General features: G+C 37.1%; 1 protein-coding gene across 1 annotated transcript in view; it reads left to right on the forward strand.

Annotated features, from left to right (window-relative positions):
- The first annotated feature begins 815 nt into the window (after positions 1 to 815).
- LOC137619872 (DNA polymerase alpha catalytic subunit-like) overlaps positions 816 to 24,729 on the forward strand; it is a 172,871-nt gene continuing 148,957 nt past the window's right edge. The window contains exons 1-4 of the mRNA XM_068350162.1: positions 816 to 2,136; positions 6,474 to 6,682; positions 7,117 to 7,371; positions 17,724 to 17,828. Coding sequence (XP_068206263.1) covers positions 816 to 2,136; positions 6,474 to 6,682; positions 7,117 to 7,371; positions 17,724 to 17,828 — 1,890 coding nt within the window. The remainder of the gene's footprint in view (positions 2,137 to 6,473; positions 6,683 to 7,116; positions 7,372 to 17,723; positions 17,829 to 24,729) is intronic.

The raw sequence follows: 24,729 nt of genomic DNA on the forward strand, positions 1-24,729 counted from the left end.
ACATCATGTTTTTTTGTTGTTGCTGTTGTTATTGTTGTCTTTGTTGTTGTTATTTTTATTTTATATATATATTTTCATCATTAAAGAAGAAATTACTGACATTGAGAGAAATTTTAACATTCTCCTCGGACGATGATTTTGACACCTAAATCCAGGACATGTCTGAGAACATCCGGACATCTGGCAACCCTAGACTCTATTTCCAACATTTTTTTTTTTTTATAGAAACTTGCTGCTTTCTTCTTGTCAGATATATTTTTTTTTTACTCTGCTTTCCTTTCTCCCATATCTTCTTATTTCTCCTCCCGTAACCCTATCTAATACTATACCCCGCCCAAACCCGCCACCCATAGTTAAATCAATATAATAATAGAAAGGATGGGGAAGCTATGCTCGATTTTTTTTTTTTTTTTTTTGTAATTAGATTACCGTTGGGAGGGCAGTAATTGTGAAGAGGTTAACCGTTTATAGCATTATGTTTTAATGATAATCTGAGTGTTTCTTTATTTCTTAATGTCATTTATAAAAGTTTCATTGTTGCTTTTTTGCTAGAATCCTCCTCTTCATTCATTTGCAGGTTTATGTGAATCCGCCATGCAAAAGACACGCAAATGGAGTGATAAATATGTCTAATATGGTTTCATTGCACTCCTGGACGATAAGGGAGGACCAGACCGGGCACAGTGTATGACTTGCCATTTTATCATTTGCAACTCAAATTTGAAGCCTGCTAGACTCTGAGACCACCAGTTTGAAGCATCCAACCACAGAACATGAATAATCTCTCGAGGCCTTGCAGGCGAAGAGGGTTAAATATGAAAAGAAATGGACACTATCCCAACTTGGATTCAAGCAAGTGCAGAAAAACCCATCTACAAGCTTCATATGAAGTGGCATACCCGTGCATTAGGGCCAAGGCTTCGCATTCGGCTCCAGAAAATTTGATTAAGCCATGCATCATTCGGATGGTTGAGTTAATTTTGGGAACAGAGGCAGCCAAGAAGATGAAGGATGTGCCTTTGTCCAATAATGTCATTGGAGGAAGAGTTGAAGGTATGAGTTGCGACATCTTGGACCAAATTATAGAGGAGATTCAGGCAAGTCCTACCTGCATTAGTCTGCAGTTGGATGAATCAACTGATGTATCCAACCTAAGTCAACTGATTGTGTATAACCGTTACATCAAAGATGGTGAGATTAAAGATGAATTCCTCTTCTGTATGGCTTTGCAGACAACGACTAAAGCAGCAGATGTATTCCGACTCTTGGACGAATTCTTTCAGAAGCATCAGATCAAGTGGCAGAAGGTAGGATCAGTCTGCACAGATGGTGCCCCAGCCATGATGGGGAATAAGTCTGGATTTGCTGCTCCAGTGAAGGAGACGGTACCAGATATCATTACGAAGCACTGTGTACTCCATCGCCATGCTTTGGCGGTAAAGACATTGCCATCTCATTTCAAAGAAGTTCTGTCCATCCGTGTTAAAGTTGTCAATTACATCCGGGGACGTGCTTTAAACCCCAGTGTGTTCAAGATATTTTGTGAGGAGATGGGAAGTGAACATCAGGTGCTTCTCTTCCACACTGAAGTGCAATGGCTCGCCTGTGGAAAAATGCTGACACGTATTGCAGAGCTCACTAATGAGATTGCAATATTTCTCCGAGAGTATCAGAGTGATTTTAATGAAAATTTTGAGGACGAAATTTTCATTCTCTCCCTCTCCTACCTGGCAGACAGTTTCAGTCATCTGAATGATCTCAACTTGTCCATGCAAAGCATGTTTGCTAATAATATTGATTGTACAGAGAAGGTAGAAGCCTTCAAGAAGAAAATATCACTTTGGAAGTGTCGAATCCAGGGAGGAAATGTGGGAAGCTTTCCTATCCTGGATGAAAAACATGGAGACAAGACAATCCAGCCAATGCTTGTAGAAAATATTATTGCTCACCTCTCACTCCTAGAGACCACTATGGCACAATACTTTCCCATGGATCATTCATTTCCAGAATGGATACAGCAGCCCTTCTTGGCAGATATGGATGAGGATGATAACCTAAAGGAGGAGCTTATTGATCTGCAGGTGAACCAGGGTTGTCAAACAAAATTTCACACACTACCGCTGTCCAGGGTGATCAGTTGGTAGCATACCCTTGATTAGCAAAGGCAGCGCTGGAAATGATCATCCCATTTCCAACTACCTACCTCTGTGAAAAGGCTTTCTCCGCTATGCTCCAAATCAAAACAACTGCCTGGAACCGACTTTTGCTTCATGATATGAGGGTGGCTCTGGCCAACAATAAGCCTCGAATTGAGAAACTAGTTGCATATAAGCAACAGCAAAAATCACACTGATGTATGTACAGTATGATTGATTACCCAGTTGTACATATTTAAATCCATGCAATTTAATTTTTTCTCTTTTTTGTATTTCTTTTATAAACAATATTGGTATTTTGTGTTAGTTTTAAGGAATGAACAAAATAAAATTAATCAAGCAGTACACTTCACATTCCTTTATCCTTCTAGTTACCTAGTAATAAGATATTAATAATTAAGATAATTAGCGGGTGCTGGACTGCTTAGACATGACAACAGCTGGTGCTGGGTTGGAAAAGGTTGGGAAACACTAATCTTTTAATAATTTTTATAATAGTATTGATGGCAATAGTATAGTGCAGTAATAACATTCAGGTTAGCATAATATTCAACTGACTTTGACTTAAAGCTAGGTCAAATTTGTTGGAAATGGAAAGAACAGTTATTGTTTGTAACAGTTATACTGTCATAGTGGTAGTTTGCTAGTGTTCACTAAAATAAACAAGATGGTTTTCATGTTATGTGATGTGTAGGAATTTCTGAATATGAAGTAAATGAAATACTGTATTTTTAATAACATCTTTATTTAAACGTATTATTTAAACGTATTAGTATAATTATTTATCACTTGGATATGTAAATAAGTTTGTTTGTTTATTATAATCGGTGATGAAACTTAAACAAAACAATGGTTTCTGTTTTAGGCAGAGTGTTTATGAAAATATATATAGAATTACGTTTATTTAATTCATTTTGAAATTTTCCGGATTCAGTAAGTAAAATATTTTCATTATCTTTACTAAAAGCTGCTAGTATCATTAGTTATCACTTGGATTTGTAAATGCGCTCGTTTGTTCGTTTGATTGGCGATGAAGCGTAAATAAAACAATGGTTTCTGTTTCAGGCAGCGTGATTTGGAAAGATATTATACAAAATCATCTTTATTTTCTTTATTTTGAATTTCTAAGAATAAAGTACAGTATGTAAAACAATACTATTTATTAAATCATAGCATTACCACTATATGTTAAGATACCTTTTTCTTCAAAAGCTAGCTTATGCAGAGATGGTTTTGTAATTTAGCAGTTGTCATATACAACAGATATGACCTAAATTCATTAAAGTTTCCTTAATTTTCAACCTTGTCTTATCTAAAAGGTTGTCTTATACGCAGAAATACACTGCATATGTATTTATAACACTTAAATTATCCTTTCTAAATCTGTTATAAGAATTTTACAGGTCATGGAACAACAACATTATGCCTGTTCCTCAAGTTAAGTGTAAAAAATCTTTGTAATAAAAGTTTCAACAATGAAAATCTAAAAACATTCAAAACTAATAGGTAGATACTGGAAGACAGGGAATGAAATGGGTTCTTCCCAAAATAATAAGAAAAAAATTCTTGTTATTAATAAAGAGCATGGAAAATAGTTGAATATACCATTGAAAACCCCCTCAAGGGTATACGCGAGGTTGGAAATTATTTTACAAGCTACAGTTTTGGGATTCAAATCGTTTGATTGTGTTCTAACAAAACCTATTTCCCCAAATCGTACACGAACTAAGCAAATTTTTTTATTATTTTAGTACTTTTACTTATTTTTTTTCCACGTTTTTCAAAATCTATCTCCCACTTTTTAAAAAAAATAAAAATATCACTATTTATTAGCAAGTTTAAGATATGTAGAATGCAAACAATAAATTTACAAAGCACTGAAATGTTTTATTTTTTTATGTTTAAAGAATTAAAACAATAAAGAAATTAAAATTTGACAGAAATACATGTATTAAAAAAGAAATGCTAGAATGAAACTTCTAAAATTATTGCTTGAAATACACCAGTATCCCAGTATCAGACTTTATAAAGATTTTTGAATTTTGTAATATCTTCAAAACTAAAGAAATGCATAAAATTTAAAATTAAAAATATATTCTTTTGAGAAAAACACATTTAAAGATTTTTTATACTTCACTGATAAAGCTCTTAGGTGATCACTCCAAGGCTTATGGTCCTTTATCTTAGCATAGATATATTATCCGCTCTTATGATACGCTGAAATCAATGATGAAATTCAATGGGATTGTTCCAACTACTCATTGTTGCCAGGTTCAGTTGCTTTATAAACCCAAGCTTTCATAATGATTATGGACAGCTTTATCGACTTCATCTCTAGATTTATGATATAAATTTTCTGTAAGTTTTTATGTACATTATGTAGTTTGTACTGCTGGTAATTAGAATTTGCTAATTATTTCACACCTAATGAACTTGATGTGTTGTTCATTGCATCTAATCCTCTACCATTCAACATATTTCGGTATTCTAATGCTATTGTTGTAACACCATAGTTATTTGTATTTACATTTTCCAGTATTTTACTATATATTTGTAAAATACACAATCTTCACAGTAACATTTCACAACCAAGTTAACATTAAAATATTTTTCACTACATCCAATATAGCACATTTTCCTTAATCATTACTTTTATAAGTTTGCTCACCAAATTTTCTACTGTATTTTATTTTTTAATGCAAAAACGATTTTGTCGTTATTGTTCTCACTTTTCAAATACTGCTCCCTCAGACTGACAGAGTTTTCCATAAGCTTACTTCTAAAATCAGCACTTGTTAAAGGAATTTCTTTTTCATCCTTATCAATTATATGAGGCAAATCATCTTCGATTGCAAGGCAAATCTTTGTTATCAAATAACATCAAAGAGAAATCTTTAATGTCAGTATCATCCTGAAAACCATGTCTTTGCACATTTCATTTATTTAAAAAAAAAGCTTGCTGTTGTATAAAATCATTATTTGGTCCCAGCAGTGTATCTATTGCCCGAGTATCGATATGCTCATGATCACATGACTTCACTACATGTATTTCTACAGAACACTCCATCACTTTTCTTACGTGAAAACTTTTCATTGATTTTTAAATAAGCACACTTTAAATAGAACCCCTCTTCTTCGGCATGATTGAAGTAATGTAAATGAAATGAACAACACAAGTAAAAATAAAAAGTGTGTTGATAATAGTGGTGATCGGGAAAACATCATAAAGATAACAGGGCAAAAACGTTTCAAACATGAGACAATGGTTGTTTACTAATGCTGTGGGATTGCATGCATCTCACACATTGTTATTGTTACCCAGCCTATCGTAGGGAAAACAATGAAATATGAATAAAAACGAATATTGAATAATTTTTTCACAAAGTAACGATTTTAGTGGTCGCTATGCCCCGGATAAATTTGGGGTGTATATGCATGAACAAAATCTCCTCTTTACCTTATAAGGAAGCCTTTAAGTGACAATCTTTTGTTTGGCAAAGTAACAAATCTTTTACTGCTGAAAAATGACCAAATCAGAAAATGGTTGTGTGTGGCCAAATATGGCTTTTCTACCCCATTGGAACGGTTAAAATTCCTGTAAGGGTTTGGTAAATAATGCAGTTGATATCCAGTGTAATGAAAGATCCTTATATCAATTTTATGTTTAAAGTTTTAGTTTGTCTTTTCACTATGTATGTATTTTAAAACCAACAAGATGGAAAACTGAGTTCTAGCTAGACATGATTGGAAGGTATGATGATTGAAGAGGGAAAGAAAGAATAAATGGTTTGGAGTTTTGTTAGCTATTTTTTCACTGCTGTGGTTTTAAAAATTAGTATGCCTTATTGGATAAACAAAAATAATATTGCCTATTACAGGATTTCAAGATAGAAGAAGTATGCTCCTCTTTAGAATGTTTTGAGAAATAAATTACTATAGTTCAACCTTTAGTAGTTTTCAGTTCAAGTGATGGATTTTATGAATAAATAAAAACCCTCACCAATAGATTTTATCAAATATAGTAAGCCCTCCTCACTATACAATTTTAAGTGAATGACAATATAATAATAAAAGTAGAATGCAATATGGATTTTATTTAATAGTAGAGGTAGGAATAAAAGCTCAAATTCATATGTAGATTATCTTTATGGGTTATGCAATATAATTTAAACATACTCATGCAATTATTTCATTTGTCAAAATAAATCAGTAGACATGTTATTCATGTTTATACAATCTCATAGTAGAATGAAAACAAAAATAAGTAAAACTTTGAAACTAATGTATGGATAATTACATTGAGATATTGTCTTGCAGATGGTTCAGGTTATGTCGAAGATGGACGCGAAATTTTTGATGAGGAGGATGCTGACGGAGATGCTATTTTCCTTTCCAAAAGCAAGGATAAGAAGGGCGCTAAGAAAAAAGGTGGGAGCAAATCATTAGAAGGCTCATCAGTTAGACATGGTTCTGGCAGTATAAAAAATATGCTTATTAACATGCCTGCTAAGAAAAAGAAAGTAGAGGTGAGTAGAATGAACTAAGATTTCTTGTAACATGGAACTTTAAACTTTTTCTTATACTGTACAATAATGTGGGAAATAAGGAAAACTTACTTTTACAGGATGTAGATTTGAAATACTATATTAGCATATTGTAATATTTTATATGGTTAGGGAAAGAACAATATGAAATGCAGTGTTACAGATTTCAAAGAATGCTGTTTTGTTCAATTGTATGTGTAGTAACCTCTTGAATGTATCTTATTTGGATTTGGACAGCTAGCTATATTAAGTAGCGAAAAGAAACTCATTGACTGTAATAACAGATTTGTAAAATCAGAAGTAATTAGTATAAAGCTGTGCTTGTGTGCTATTGATTTTAGTGTTTTTATGAGTACTATACTGCAACATGCTCGGTTGGAAGTCTTATCAATAATTTTTTTAAATCTAATTTCTAGGCTAATGTTCGTCTTGATGATGATGATGTGTTGGGGGACATATTGCAAGATTTGGATAAAGAACCAGCACATGTCCCAGTTCCACAACCAACATTTCTAAAAAAGAAACCAAAGTCTTCTCCAGCCAGCAAAATGGCTGTCAACCCCTTTGCAAGGCCTCAAATTGCAACCCCTGTTAGGCCAAAGGCTTCACCCAAGCCTTTAAAAGCACCTGTCCAAGGAAAAGAAAATGTTGTCAATGGAGCTTCTCCTAAGGTATGTTCAACTTCACATGTGTAATATTTCAAGAGATTATTTATAAATAGAAAAAGCATTTTATCTACTATATTTTATTTGTTCCTATACAAAACAAACTTTTATTTAAAAGGGATTAACTCTAGTGTGAGCTGGCGACGACCGATGAAGAATTATCGAGGATCTGGCAGCTGATATGGTAGTTTCTCTCCATCAGAGCATGGTAGACAGACTAGCTTGCACTGGGCATGCCATTGTAACTCCAGCTGCTCCGCTGTTCTGACATGTGTGTTGTCTGTCTGGCCTTTGAAGTGTTATTTCTTTGTGTTAAGTTTTCTATCATTTCAGAATGAGTGCGAAGGAAGTTTGTGTGAGGAGGACTTTTCCAGGTGAGGATGGTCGTCATTGTGGAATGTTCATGAACCATTTGGATGGCGATTTTCATCCTTTGTGTGTATAGGAAACATCACTGCACATCAGATTCTCCTTTTGCTGTGTCAGGGGTGATAGAAATTTTGAGGTGAAAAGAAGAAATTTTAGACAGGAGGGTTTCCCTTCGATAGCTTCAGCTTCGAAGGGAAGTAACCATCTAAATTTCCTTTTCAGAAATTTAGAATTCCCCTAATTGCCGCATCGTTCTCTTATCTTTTACAAGACGAGACAATGAAGTATTGCAATCGAGTGTTTTACTGGAAATTTCCTTTATATGTGGATTCGTCTGCCTTCCATAGCAAAGATCCTACCATTGAGGTCGATCCTCTTGCGGCTTCTACTGATGTTCACTACTCGGTCTGTGACAACTCCTCGCCTACTAAAAAGTGCCCTGTTGCACCATCACCTTCACCCTGCATTTTAGTCTCACGCAGGTCAGCTTTTTTAAACTGATCAGGGCTCCTTCAGGGAGTTTTTTGGCTATTTTTCACATGAATCTCAGTATGCCTACACTTCCCCTTACACCTCATGGTCCTCGGGTCCTTTAAACGATTGACCAACAGGATTCTGTAAAGGTTAAGGATATAGATAACAGATTGATGAGGTCAGTGTCATGATGTGCCAACCAAAATCATGCGACATCAGCATTAGGGAGGAAGGTAAAGGTGAAGGAATACGATCCATGTCTGCCTTTCTACATTCCAAGAAGCGAGATGCACATCAACAGTTCAGAAGAACACTGCCCTCTGTCTAGGTTTGTGACCTCAGGATTCATACCCACAAGTCTCACGCCCTCATGATTCATGCGCTTACACTTTCAGGCTTGCCCTGTTCCTGATGAGTGTTTGTCCTTCCATGAGGACACTCCTCCTATTGTTTTTGTGGAGGACAAAGATGTGTTACCTGTTTGGGAACCACCTCGACCCTTCAACCATCAACCTGCAGATGTAGCTGTTCCTATGGATTTGGAAATTGTTGCCCTGCCTCCATGTTCTGACAGGCAATTACCTATGCCCTTTTATTATTATTATTATTACTTGCTAAGCCACAACCCTAGTAGGAAAAGCAGTATGCTATAAACCAGGGGCTCCAACAGGGAAAATAACCCAGTGAGAAAGGAAACAAGGAAAAATTAGATTTTTAAGAAGAGTAACAACATTGAAATAAATATCTCCTAAATAACCTATAAAAATATGAACAAAAGAAAAAGAGAAAAAAGACAGACAGAACAGCATGCCCGAGTGTACCCTCAAGCAAAAGAACTCTAACCCAAGACAGTGGAAGACCATGGTACAGAGGCTATGGCACTACCCAAGACTAGAGAACAATGGTTTGATTTAGGAGTATCCTTCTCCTAGAAGAGTTGCTTACCATAGCTAAAGAATCTCTTCTACCCTTAACAAGAGGACAGTGGCTACTGAACAATTACAGTGCAGTAACCCTTTGGATAAAGAAGAATTGTTTGGTAATTTCAGTGTTGTCAGGTGTATGATGACAGAGGAGAATCTATAAAGAATAGGCCAGACTATTCGGTGTATGTGCCTAGTAAGCAGCCTACTGTACTTCACTAATTCGGTTGGAAGCCAACAGATATGCACTCCCCTTTGAGAGGGGTCAGGCTAGTACTCTAAATCCATATCGGTCTCCTTTCTAGTGCAAGTATCGAATTGTCCACGTTAAAGAAGACACCTCAGTTTGGGAAGATACGAAATCTTTCCATAGGTTCACATCCCATCATCTGGAACCAGTTTCTCCTGATGACTTGACAGTACAGAATGACCCATGACGTAATCTCTATCCTGTTCCTGTTCGAGAGGTCCAGAGAGTGAGGAAAGACATGCCGGAATGTTGTAAAGACTGTCCTCCTGTAGTGAATTCAGAGAACACTACGTCTTAATCCCCTAGTAAGCTTGCTCGACCAACATCCCTGGATAATTCCTCTCCTGTTCTCATTGACCATCACGATGATGTGCCTAGAGCTCGTTTTTTGGGAAGAAAGACATTGATTGATGCTTTCTTTCTGGAGCCTCGTAGTTCTTAGCAGCAAATGGAATTGCTGTGGTCTCAACAAGCTGTGAATACTATCCAGAGGGTTGACAACAGGTGTCAGCATAATGACTCACATAAACCTGCGAGATCGTCAAAATGATTACCCCCAGCCCTTTTAAAACAACAAAAATTTTGTTATTGAAGGGGCCCTTGAGACGTGGAATCAAGACGTTTTATTGCGGTTCTCTGTCAAATTTTTGCCCTGAGCTGTGTTTCAACTTTTATTCTTGTTTATGAAAGCTTTGAAAATATTAGTTAATTTTATAGAGACTAAAGTGAAAAGTTTAAATAAGTACACTATGGATAGTTGCCCCCTTTGTGGATATTTGAGGGGAGACAGAAAAAAGTGGATAAGACACATAATGCAACAAAAGAAGTGTGTGTTTATGGCGGCAAACATCAATGATGAAGGCATAAACTTGAAATGGATTTGTTCACTCTGTGTAGATGAAGCCATTTCGGCAAAGACAGCTATATTGAAAATGGAGGAGGAATTGGGAATGAAAGACCTTTATATAAACAGACATGAAGAGAAAATGGCTTAACTGCTGAACTCGCTGCAGATTCATAAAATTCCCCCAAATCAGTGATCTCGCTGAGAAAATTGAAAATCTATCTAGGAATATGGAATCAATCAAGTTAACATTTCAAACACTGATGGACCCTAAACAAGAGAAAATAACATACTGTATACTGACAAAGTTGAGTAAAAATATCTACTAGTAATTAAATCAACTAAGGCATCAACTAAAATCTCTGAAAGAAAAAAAAGACTCTCCTATTCTTAATATTAGGTTAACTTTAAATGGAAATGATGTAAATTTTGCTGACGAAAAGATGAGAGAGGAAGCAGCAAATAAGATTCAAACCATGGTTGCCGGCACCGAGACTAGGAAAACTAAAACCTAAGATAATATGTAATGTATACAGTGATGAGGATAAAGTAGTAAATGCTTTGATTCGAGGAAATTGTTGCCTGGACCATATCTAAAACAGAAGAAAAGATAGTCTGGTATTCAGGAAAAGTGCTGCAGGTGGGACTACCCTTTACTTGTTGAAATATGATCCTGAAGTTCGGAAGGATATTCGTGATAATGGGGACAGAGTTATGTTGCGATGGGGTACTTCTGTATGTGATAGGTAATATGTGATCATATGCAACCACTGTCAGAGGTATGGATGTTTTGAAGAAGATTGCAAGTTTAAGACTGATGATAAAGTCTGCGGGAAATATTCAGAAAAAACATTCCACCTAAGAATGTAATTCAATACAGGTAAAATGTATAAACTTTACTAAGGTGAACAAACCGAATGACCACTCAGGGAATTAAAGAAATTGCAAAGCTTATGATTTAGAATTGAAAAGACTAGTAGAAAATACTCACCATGGATACTAAGGATGTCAGAAATTGTGGCTATGTAAATGTACAATCTGTTAAAAACTATTTAAATTCAAGAATTGATAAATGAGAAATATTTGGACATACTAGCATTTTTTGAACATGGTTGAATAAGTTTGACAAGGCTAAGATCGCTGAAATGACCGCCCACACACGCTTTCTTTCATATTCTGAGAGAGGGCAGGTCAGGTGGGGGTGTTGGGATCTTCATTTATAAAGGTTACTAAAATCTCAAGATGTTGAAAAGAATTAGCGTAACAAGCTTTTAATATTCTGATTGTAACAGTTTACAAAGCTCCAAGAGCAAATACTAGTATCTTCTTTGAAGAATCCTGTGTACTCATTTTCCCTGGATCAACATGGTAACCACTAGGCTTTAACATTCACTGGATACCCATGTCCTCTGGTGTTGTATATAAATATAATTGCCTAAAGTGTAACTCTGGGACCTACGTAGGATCTACCAAGAGGTTGTTAAAGGTTAGAATTGATTCCCATAGAGGTGTTAGCTATCGAACTGGTTGCAGAATATCCAACCCTGAACATTCTAATAATCGGATTCATGCTAAAATGTGCAAACAAAATATTGAAAACAAAGATTTTACCATCATTGGTCAAGTGTCTAATAACCATGACTTACCTCTTCTTGAATCCATATTAATCAAACGACTAGTTCCGTTGTTAAATACCCAAGCATCTTCTATTCAGTTGTATTTGTCATAGTTTTCTTTGGTTTATTTTCTAACTCTTGTTGGCATACAGTTTCTCACTACGCTTCTACAAGGTTGGTTCCACTACTTTGTCTGATGTATATATATTTATTTATTCATTTTTTCCTTTTAATTTTCATTTAAATTTTAACTGTTTCTTAATTCTTTTGTATATGTTTTATTTTTAGCCCTGGACAATGTGATTAAGAATCACGAAACGTTGGGAATAATAAAAAAGGACATTTTGAACTACTCTTTCCCTATCCATACCATGAAATTTGTGTATATACCTGTGTATATATATATATATATATATATATATATATATATATATATATATATATATATATATATATATATATATATATATATATATATACAGTGATGCCTCAGCATACGAAAGTAATCCGTTCAGGATACGGTTTCGTATGCTGATTTTTTCGTATCCTGAGTCGCGTTTTACATGTAAATAGCCTAATCCGTTCCAAGCCTTTCGAAAAGACACCTTTTCTTTCATAAACACGCTAAACTGTAGTAATAAACATGCAATGCAGCCATTTCTATCATTCAATAACTAACCCAACCGTTAAAAACGGCCTAATCCATTCCAGAAACCACCATGAGATTATTCAATAATGTAGTTATAGCCTATTTATCCCCTCCAAGCCCTAAGAAAATGGTCCGTTTCCTTTACTACTGTATAAAAGTTACGGTACTGTATGTAAAGCATTTGGATCAGTGAAGGTGTATTGTTACCTGTACACCTATATTAAGGGTTAATACCCTGAAAAAAAGGTACTGTACTCTCGGCGACGAGTTGGGATCTCGTAAGCTTTTCGTATCCTGAAAATTTTTTCGTATACTGGGGCATAAAAATCTTTGTATCGCTTTTCGTATCCTGAATTTTTCGTAAGCAGAAACTTTCGTATCCAGAGGTATTACTGTATATATATATATGTGTATATATATATATATGTATATGTATATATATATATATATATATATATATATATATATATATATATATATATATATATATATATATATATATATATATATATATATATATTCACATATGTATATGTATATATTTATATATATATAATATATATATATATATATATATATATATATATATATATATATATATATATATATATATATATATATATATATATATATATATATATGCACAATCAAATCTTATATTCAATTCATTTATTACATTGTGTCTTTTACTCACGTTTCACTTAGCACTGAATGACCTTTGAAAGTCCTAAAGCTTGGAAGTGACAAAAGAAAACTGGGGAAATGCTGAAAAACACGTAAAGAAGCTTCAAATAGAAGGTTCTGAATGAGACCACCTTGATGCTGCAGAGCATTTATAGGAGTCTCTCATAATCAATTTAGCTTCGTCAGATGATGATGAGGAGGAGGAGGAGATATAAATATGAACAGCAGTCTTAGAGTTTTTTTTTTTTTTTTGTACAATTGTATAAATTCAATTTTGAGTACAGTGAACCCTCGCTACTTCGCGGTTCGACCATCGCGGATTCACCACTTCGCGGATTTTTTTCATAACCCATGTCTATACATATATTGCGGATTTTCCGGAAATATCAAAAATACCGCGATGTGACCGATGGTGCGAGATTGGAGAAAGTAAGGAAAATTGAATCATGATTGATTTTCAATATAAATGAAACTTTGAGGAGCAACAAAGATATCATTTGTTAGAGAGATAGAGAGAGTTAAGGAATGGGAGGTAGTGAAAAGTAGCCCACACAGAGAGAGAGAGAGAGAGAGAGAGAGAGAGAGAGAGAGAGAGAGAGAGAGAGAGAGAGAGAGAGAGAGAGAGAGAGAGAGGGAGGTAGAGAGAGAGAGAGAGAGAGAGATAGAGGGGGGTTTAAATGTAATAAACAAAAAAATTTGATAGGTTATAACACATTGGTGCTTATGTAATATCAACTGTATACTGTAGACGGTTTGAATAAGTTAAGAAATGGTATAAATGATACTTTATTAGTGTATTCGTACACACTCAAGAGCGGCAGCTAGATGATAGCTGATCTAATCACAGCCAAAAGTAAAAAAAAAAAAAGTCAACAATACTCGATTTTTAAAACACACCCGAAATTTAAAAACAAAAGTACACGCTTTCTTAATGTGCAATTAACTATTTAAAGAGTGGCAATTTTCTAGAATAAAATGATATTTCCCAAAAAATAGTGGTTTGCTGATGAAATCGGATGCCGTATTTTTAGCTATGATTGAAATGGATGTAGACTCGGCCTAATTATTTCATTTCGTATTTAATTGACACTAAGAAAACTAATTTTAGTTTCTTCATCTAAATGTAAGTATTGTATAACACGAGAGAGAGAGAGAGAGAGAGAGAGAGAGAGAGAGAGAGAGAGAGAGAGAGAGAGAGAGAGAGAGAGAGAGAGAGAATCAGCTGTTGTAAACAAATGGCGTGTTTTTGTTTCGTGAGAATTTCATCGCCACGACTTTAACAACAACATACTGTACTGAACTTTACAGTATTATACAGACTACTGTAATATGATAAAGTAAAATATTTGTAATCTATTTTATATGAAATGGGGCTATTTTTGTTTTGTTTAAAATTTACATTTACGTATGTAAAACAACTCTCTCTCTCTCTCTCTCTCTCTCTCTCTCTCTCTCTCTCTCTCTCTCTCTCTCTCTCTCTCTCTCTCTCGTAGATTGTTTTCCTGCTTTACTACGTATGTATGATTTTATATAGATACGGTAAATAATATTTGTAATAACATATTTTATAAAAGCTTTTACTGTAATATCATTATTTATCACTTTCATATGCGGGTTAAATTCCTTAGTTTGTTTACTGAGCGTACTTTATGACGCCGTCGTTTCAGGCGGCGTCATAAAGAAAAAAAATTTCATTTGGAAGTCCTAAGAAAAATTAAGTATGTAAAACATTAGTAATAACCAAATCAACATACTGTACTGAATAATCAATATAACTGATGCAAAAACTAACCTATAAACAGATGTGTAAATGCGTTTGTTTCTTCATTAGGATCAGAGATAAACGTAAACAAAACATTGGTTGCCATTTTTTATCGTGCTTTTTGGCGTGTTTAGGAAACGCATGATATAAAGTCGCCTTTAATAATTGTGTCTGTTTTAGTTTAGGGTACTGTATTACATGCATTAAGTGTTCTGTACATTAAAGTGTAGTTTGTTAACAGTACTACGTACAAGGGAAGGTTTTAAAAGTCTGAATATACATGTTAAATAAATAGGTAAATATGGTGTTACTACTTCGCGGATTTTCACCTATCGCGGCCGCGTCTGGAACCTATCTACCGCGATAAACGAGGGTTCACTGTATATACTGACTTTATTTTCCCTAAGTAATAAAGGACTTTTGTTGATATTTTGAATATTATTACCATTTCTTATTATGGCTTGTAAATACGAAAATGTTAAATATGAAAATTCATAAAGCATTGAAATAACTGTTTAGTATATTTCAAAATTGCAAATGTAACAAAATTAACATAATCGACAAATACTAAATGAGGAGACCTTAAAGGCTTCGACAATTCTAAATAGAGAGACTAGACAAATAAATAAATGATATATATATATATATATACATATATATATATATATACATATATATATATATATACTGTATATATATATATATATATATATATATATATATATATATATATATATATATATATATGTATATATATATTTATATATTTATATATATATATAAATATATGTATATATATATATATATATATATATATATATATATATATATATATATATATATATATATATATATATATATATATATATATATATACTGTATATATATACATATATATTATATATAGATAAATATTATATTTATACATATATATATATATATATATATATATATATATATATATATATATATATAAGTGTGTATATATACATACATATATGTATGAGTGTGTGTTTGTGTGTATGTGTTTAAAATTATTACAAACAAAAACTCTGTAGGCAGAAAAAAAAACAGAAAGAATTAGAAGATTGAGATTTAGAGGTCATCCATTCTCAGAGAAGAATGGGATTATTCCGACATGCTAAATCAGTTAATCCGCAAATGTCAAGCTGGACAAATTGTTTTCTTGTGCCCTCACCTAGAGGTCGTGAAGGTACAAAATTATTTGAAAGCTATACGAAGTATTAAGAAGAACTGTCATTCGACTGCCACTTTTGTTTGGGAGCACTATAGCAGTGATTTTTTTAATTTTGGTAAAAAAAAAATACTCTAAAAATCAGGGGAAAAAATAAAAAAAAAATGTAAAAAAAAAAAATCGGAAAAAAGGGAAACATTTGACTGTTTCATAAAATGTGTTTCTTAGTTAATATACCAAATCTTAACACTATATCTTTAAAACTAAGGGAGAAGATAGAATTTGAAGGTCAATAAGTAGCCTATAGAGATACGGGAGTTCAGAGTTTTTCTTTATATTTTTACAAAGACAATATTAATAAATGATGATCATGAATTTTATATTCTTTTTTGGCTAATAAACCAAAGCAAAGTTATTTATCATAATTTAATCATAAATGAAGACTTTTTTGCTCGATATTTTGCTTCTTTAGTCGAGACAGTTGATCCTTCATCATCTCTCTCCTTCACTAACTCAAGCTAATTTTGCCTATATTTCACACTACTGAACTCTTATTAGATCGAATGTTGTTCTTCCTTATGTTAGCGAGATGTTAAAATTGTCTTTTCCTCTTTGGCATGATGAAATTCTTGCTGAAACCAAGAAAAAGAAAGTTAAAAACAAATGAATGTCAGAGGTCAAATTCAAACGTGTACTTTCTATGAGGTTTGGTCTAGGACTGAAGGCCGAAGGGTGTAATTACCGTGTAATACATTGTCTTGTGACTCATGGAATCTGTACAGATGCCATTGCTCACAATTTTTTTTTATATTGTAATGATTATCAAAATTTACAAAAACAGAAGAAATGCTACATTTTCTTATAGGGAACAATGTTTTTGGCTTATTGAGTTACTTTTACCTATTACCCTGTAACTATGAAAGTAAGAGGAATTTTGACTAAATATTTATTTTGTGTATGCATTCTCCATTGCCATACAAAGTTCAGTTAATTGTTTTCAGGATTTTGTGTTTTTCTTCCTATACCCCCATATATTGGCATACAGGCCAGGCCCCTTAAGTGAAATGAATGCCGAAGTCCTGTCCTTAAAAAATGGCATGGCTGGCCTAGCCCCCTTGAATAGCTAGAAACCATTTGTAGGCAGTTGGATTTTAACACTATTCATTGGATGTGTTATTTTCATGAAGCTTTATATGTATTCGGGACATTGGTTGATTTAAAAAATTTTCATGAAAAATACATTCATGTATGTTATATTCCAAATTTATTTTTGGCTGACCTATCAGATTTTGCTGAAATAAAAAATAAAAAGAATTCCCCCTAGACCCAAATGTTATTTGGATTTTGAGGTAATTATCATTTGGTATGTCTTACATTCTGTTCATCCATCATACCATTAAGACCTCTGCCCTGCAGATTAATGCCTATAATTTAAAAAAATCAAGAAGTTGATGTAATGTTTTCACATAAGTTCTCACTTGTATCATTTATTACAATAAATTTATGGTTTGTTTTTAAGGGTGCTTCATTAGTATTTAGTTATAATTCTGAAACTACTGTAAGTATTAGGTCAAATTTTTTTTACATTTCAGGCAAAGAGATCTCTTGGAGTTCGTGATGAACCCTTGTCAGAACGGATAGATGAGTATGACAGTATGGACCTTATGGATGGAGCTTTCGATGATGATATGGATGATGTAAGTACAATACTGTAATCATTGGTATTTAATTTCTCTGATATAGCTCTGATTACTTTTGGCTAACCAACATTACTCTGGGCTTTAGTAGAATATATAAATTTAGTGTGCCATGTCGTCCTGATGGAAGGTTCCTTTAGGTAGCTTTCTAAGGGATATTTGCTACAGTGATACTCCCAGAGAAATAAAATGAAGGTCTCCAGGATTCTTACTCCTGGCGCAAGTATCCAGTTAGGGATATGCAAGGGATCAGGGGACGTATTTTTAAGATACGACACATAGCAATCTTCACCCCGAATAGATTTAACTCTTTGATGTAAGGGGGAAGGGTGGCGAAAGAAAGGGGGTGCCGTTATAGGTAACCGGTGGACCTCCTATCCGTACTACTACCGGCCACCATTCCTTTACTTGTAGCGTAAAAGCTAGTTGTTCTCCCAAAGTTTTCTCAGTGTTTTGTTGCAAGTTTTCGGAATAATCATGCAATCTCCAGCATCTTCATCCTCTGGAAAGTTGAGTATTAATTCTTTCCTGTGTATAATTTTAGGCTTCCTTCTCACAGTTAAATTCCAATGATTTAAGTGTGTTTGGTTGAGCGTTGCCATGACTGGAGGTGGCCATTTTACGACCGCTGTCGCTGATTATTATTGCATTTTATTTAGTTAGTAGGGCGACATTTCTCGGTATTTAGCTATAATACTAGGTACGTAGTTAGGCAAATTATACAAGTGAAGATTGTGCATACAGAAATATTATTATTCCTCTTCCGATTATGTACCTTTACTTTTCCTATACGGAGGGAGCCCCGGCGGTGCCAACCATGGCCGTGGTTCCTACCAGAGCTAGGCTAGCCTTGCTCATATATGCGTTGTAAAGTAATTCCCCACATTTAGCCTCACCCTATTGTTCCTTATTAATTTGGATGGGGATTTACATTCTCTAGAATTTATGGATAAGGTTTGATATACATTCTCTCTTAGAGAAGAGGCTAAACCCTTCCTCCTTCCCTGAGTACTGCCGCCATTACAGGCGGCAACCAGTGTCTTTCTTCATTGCTGTTGAATAGAACTCCAGCTTTGGGTTAGTTAGTAATTAACTCAGGGTGCCCTTGTCTTGCCGCTGACAATGTCGCCAGCAAAGGAATCATGTTTCCTCTGCCGCTGACGACGTCATCGGCACAGGAAGCCGTGCTTCCACAGTCCACTGTCGAAGGTAGGCGGCATATCTACCGCCACCTCTCTTCCCAGTGAACTATAAGACCCTTTCCCTTCTCCCTTCTGTCCTTTAGTGTCGGCATAGCCGTTACAACGTTCTTTCACCAGTATTCTGATAGCCATCCTAGCTTGCCAGGTTGTCTGCGTTGCCGGCCGGGACCCTACCGGCGGCAGTTCAGCTGCCTCAGCCACCTTCCCCCTTATGTCCTTCCTTCACCGAAGTGAATGTCATGGGGGAAAGATTGAGCCTGCCCTGACGTCTGCCGGTGGGAAACCCAACATACTTTTGAGAAGTCCTTAGCCCTCTCTTGGTCTGCCATCCATAATTATTGCCCTCGGTGGTACAGCTGGCGGCAGGCCTTTTGTGGATGGATGGAAGCTAGAATCAGATGGATTCTTACCCCTTACATTAGAACACTCTTTCTGGCAAGGAGACAGTAGGTGGCCTGATAGTCCTCCTACACTTCCAATTGTTGTGCTAAACCATTATAGGAAGCTCTCCTTCCCTAATGCTTTCTCTCTCCATCAGTTAGTGCTACCAGGTACTAACCTAACCCCGGTAGCGCACTGGCTGAACTACAGTATACAAAAAATACAGTAGTACATTTATTTTCTAACATACTATGTGTTTCCTATCACAGTCTATTGTTGGGACTGCAAGATAATGTTGAGGTTGATTAATCCCTCAACACCCAGATGATTTCTTTGATCATCGGGACCATAATAGATTACCGATCAATATTAATATACTACAGGTGGATAAAGTTGGTATAAACACATACTAACCCTAACTCTAAGTACTAGAGTTTCTTCCACCCTGTATTCTTCCTAATAGGGAATCTAAATATTATTATTGACGGAGGTCTCAACAATTGCCTGAGAGAGGAAACACAGATATGTGTCTTTCCTATTTCCTTTTCACCTTACTATCCTAAGCTATTATTTACAATAATGATTACTATTGTTAATAAAATGTATGCATTTATATCAATGATATAAAAAACTGTATACTCACTGAAACCATTTCCTTTACAGGAGCCAATGGTGAAGTGTGCATCTATGTTCTGCAATCACAAAAGTAAGGACTTTTGTGGGCATATGATGTGGAGGACTGCTGTATCCTGTCTGGATCCCTAAAGTATAGGGGCCCAAAGGGTTGCTCCACCTGCTCAACCCTGCTGACCAACGGCTTCGGAGAAGCCATCCCAGTCACCATGGAGACTAGGGACACAAGGGTAACCCTTCGTAAGTGGGTAAGAAGGATCCAAAAGAACTCTCTGGGACCTTACCTACCTAATGAATCCCTAAGGTACCATCTGTTCCCCAAGGCGCTAGCAAACGTGCTAGTGCCCCAGGAACAGGTCCAGTCTCCTTTCATACAGCTGAAGATCGACGCGGACATCCACAAGACAATAGAAGGCATGGACATCCACCAAGAACGGATGTCAGAATTGTCCACCGACACAGAACAGGACCTACTGCAAGAAAGCCCTGAAGAAGACGTGGATCAACCACGGAAGGAGGAAGAAGGATCCGTTTCGACGGTAACTGAGGACCCTCAGTTCACCGTGTCGGCATACCAGCCTATGCCGTCAACCTCTTCAACCCCAACTCCTCAACCAACTACACAGGTTGACAAGAGTGAAGCGATCCTCACGTTGATCCAGCAGATGTTGGAATTGTTCCGGAAGGAACAGGAGGCGATGAAGCAGTCCATCCAACAGAACAAGAGACAGATACAGGAAAGGGATCGCCCTGGAACTTCCAGGGGCTCTACTAAGCCCCTTAGGGTATCAGATCTCCCTCACTGCTCCCAAACCAACCCCTGGAGGTATGCGGAGCACATGCCCATGATGAATGGGAAGCTATTTGTCTCAGAGAAGTTGGGGGCCAAACTGTTTGAGGATCTTGAGTTCTGGCCCAGCTTTTCAGGCTACCCAGACTGTTACGTGAGACTGCGGGATGAACTTGCATCCTGTGAGGAAACGGTACCGAAGGAAGTCATTGTCTTCAAACATGACAAGGCACAAACCATCCTTGTAGTCCTTGAAAGGAGCCGCATACACTAACTCCAAAGTCTCAGCACTGAGCAAGAGGCATCCCACCTTTATTGCTCCTTCCTTCATCTCTTTCCCCTCTTCGGAGAAAGCTCTAGACTTTGTCATTAAGGCAGTCGAAGAGGGCAAACCCTGCCCAACTCCTGAGGAATGCAAACCATTCTTTCTAGTAATGGCTACCTGCAAGGAGAAGGGGAAAGACGTCCATCTAACCTTCTCCGTCTCGAAATTGGATCCAGATATAGCAGGCCAGCGGTTCAATGAGAACCTCCGAAGTTGGCAGACCATCTTCTGAGGAGGGAACAGGAGACGAAAGAGAGACTTGCGGCCTCCCTTTCTCATCAGAACTGCCTGGAAATGTGCACAGGCCTACATAATGCCCCAGAAATGTATGTTTTCCTGGCTAAGTACATGGTTACCCTTGTGAAGAACTTATATGCTTTCATCAGGTCAAGGAGGGCCTGCAGAGAGCATGTGTTTACCTCAGCAACAGTGAAACACGAACCCAGGAAGCTGATTTCATCGTGCATCTGGGGCAAGGACCTTTTCCCACAGGAAGTGGTCCGAGAAGTCATAGCTAGAGCAGCCACGGAGAATAGCAACCTTCTTCAAAAGTGAGGCATTACATCAAAGAGGAAATCTTCCTCAGACGGAGGTCCCCAGCCTAAGAACATAAAGGTAAAGAGACCACGTAAACCTGCGCAACTTCCGGCCGTGACCATGGCCACAGTGCCTCAACTGGTAGCACAGCCTCAAACCACCTTCCAGATGGTCCCTCAACAGCTGGTAGCCCAGTCGCCAGCATTTAATCCTGGCTTTGATAGCCAGTCGACCACCTTTCGTCCTTATAAAGGAAAAGGCCAAAGAAGAGGTTCCTCCGGTAAACCCCTCACGGGGCAGAGGACAACGTGGTCACGGAAACAAGTCCTCAGGACGCCCCAAGCAATGAGGGGTTCCAGGTAGGGGGCTGATTATGCCACTTTCGGGATCGCTAGACCTTCGATCCCTGGGCCCACAGCCTAATCACGAATGGACTCTGGTGGAGATGGAACAGAACTCCACCCCGTTTTCCAGAATTCTTCCAACACTCCACCCCCTTGTTAGAAGAATATACCTCAGAACTCTTGAACAAGAAGGTAATAAGGAAAGCGAAGTCCATCAAATTCCAGGGAAGGCTGTTTTGTGTTCCCAAGAAAGACTCTGACAAACTCTAGACTTGTCTCCACTCAACAAGTTCATCAAGAACAAGTTTAGAATGCTTACTTTGCAACACATAAGGCCCCTTCTACCCAAAGGGGCGTACACAGTCTCAATAGACCTGGCAGATGCCTAGTGGCATCTGTCAGTCAGCAGCCTCTTCTCCTCCTACCTAGGATTCAAGGTACAGAAGAAGAAATTCGTCTTCAGAGCAATGCCCTTCGGACTGAACACAGCCCCAAGAATATTCACGAAACTAGCAGACACAATTGTCCAGCAGCTACGTTCCGAAGGAGTTCAAGTGGTAGCATATCTAGACGATTGACTGGTATGGGTAGCATCCAAGACTACTTGTCTGCAAGCAGCCAAAAAGGTGATCCAGTTCCTGGAACACCTGGGCTTCAAGATTAATCTCAAGAAGTCTCGCCTTTCTCCAGCTCAAAAGTTCCAATGGTTAGGAATCCAATGGAACTTAAAGTCACACTACCTCTCCATTCCATCCAAGAAAAGGAGAGAGATAGCGGGAGCTGTCAAGAGACTAATCTGTCACGAGGATTTCAAGACGCCAACAGGAAAGAGTATTGGGCTCTCTCCAGTTTGCAGCAGTGACAGAACCGGTGCTAAAAGCAGGTCTGAAAGATGCGTCAGGAGTCTCGAGAAGATACGCATCAAACGCTCGAAGAGATCAACTAAGTTTGACCCCGACCCGATTGTGCATGCTGTTAAGGCCGTGGTCAACAGCCAAGAGCCTAGCATGAACAATTCCCCTGCAGCCACCACAACCATCAGTGGTGATGCACACGGACGCCTCCTTAGAAGGATGGGGAGGCCATTCTCACGAGAGAAAAGTGCAGGGGAATTGGTCGCACCAGTTCAAAACCTTTCACATCAACATCTTGGAAGCTTTGACAGATTTCCTGACGTTGAAGAAACTATCCCCTCGCAGAGCAATCCACATCAGATTGGTCTTGGAGAACGAAGTGATAGTAAAATATCTAAATCGACAAGGCTCGAGATCACCTCACATCAACCATGTGATATTAGCCATCTACCTGGCAAGGAACAAGGGATGGCACTTATCAGCAGTTCACCTACAAGGGTTCCGCAACGTGACGGCGAATGCTCTATCCAGGCGAAAGCCAATAGAAACAGAATGGTCCCTAGACGCAGACTCATTCTCCTTTGTCTCAGAAAAAGTCCCAGAACTGCAAATTGACCTCTTCGCAACGAGACAACAAGAAACTACCTCGTTACATAGCCCCTTATACGAACCCTCAAGCAGAAGCGATAGACGCCATGTCCCTCGATCGGAACAAGTGGAATCGCATTTACCTGTTTCCACCAACCTATCTCCTGCTAAGGTAAGGCCCTTCAGAGGGACAGCAGCAGCAGTGGCCCCCAAATGGCCCAAAAGCAATTGGTTCCCTCTAGTTCTAGAATTGAAACTGAAGCTGTTTCCTCTGCCAAATCCAGTTTTATCCCAACTGGTCCAGAAGTCGACTGTCTACGCTTTATTCTCGAGAACCAACAACCTTCATCTCATGACTTTCTCGTCCTAGCAGCAAACAAGAAGTTTGGAATCTCAAAGGATAAAGTTGACTTTATTGAAGAGTATAAGTCAAGTTTGACTAGGAGACAATATGAATCATCTTGGAAGAAATGGGTGTCCTTTGTGAAAACAAGGAAACCAACAGAAATATCAATAGATTTCTGTCTCGCTTTCTTCATACACCTACACGAACAAGGCCTCGCTTCCACCACGATTACCGCATGTAAGTCGGCCCTTACTAGACCACTTCTGTATGCTTTTGAGGTGGACCTCACTAGTGAAATCTTCAATAAGATCCCAAAAGCATGCGCTAGACTCAAGCTGGCAACCCCCCCAAAGCCCATCACGTGTTCTTTGGACAAAGTCTTGCACTATGCTTCAAACTTAAACAATGAAGATTGTACTCTAAAGGATCAAACACAGAAAGTCATCTTTTTGTTTGCAGTAGCCTCTGGGGCTATAGTTAGTGAAATAGTGGCCTTATCCAGAAACAAAGGCCATATTCATTTCCTAGACACAGGAGAACTGAATCTTTTTCCTGATCATGCCATTCTTGCAAAGAATGAGCTACCCACTAAGAGGTGGGGTCCTTGGAGAATCTGCCCACTGAAGGAAGATGTCTCTCTATGCCGAGTAGTGTCTTAAGGTCTATCTTCGAAGAACCTCAGACTTCAAGGGAGGACAGCTCTTCAGAGGCGAAACTTCAGGATCAAACCTATCCCTAAGACAACTGAGAGCGAAGCTCACCTACTTTATTCGCAGAGCAGATCCTGACAGCACACCCGCAGGTCACGATCCAAGGAAAGTTGCTTCTTCGTTGAATTTCTTTCAACACATGGACTTTGAGAGGCTCCGCTCATATATGGGGTGGAAATCATCCAGGGTCT

This window comes from Palaemon carinicauda, chromosome 26 (assembly GCF_036898095.1).
Source record: "Palaemon carinicauda isolate YSFRI2023 chromosome 26, ASM3689809v2, whole genome shotgun sequence".
In the NCBI taxonomy this organism is placed as follows: domain Eukaryota; kingdom Metazoa; phylum Arthropoda; class Malacostraca; order Decapoda; family Palaemonidae; genus Palaemon; species Palaemon carinicauda.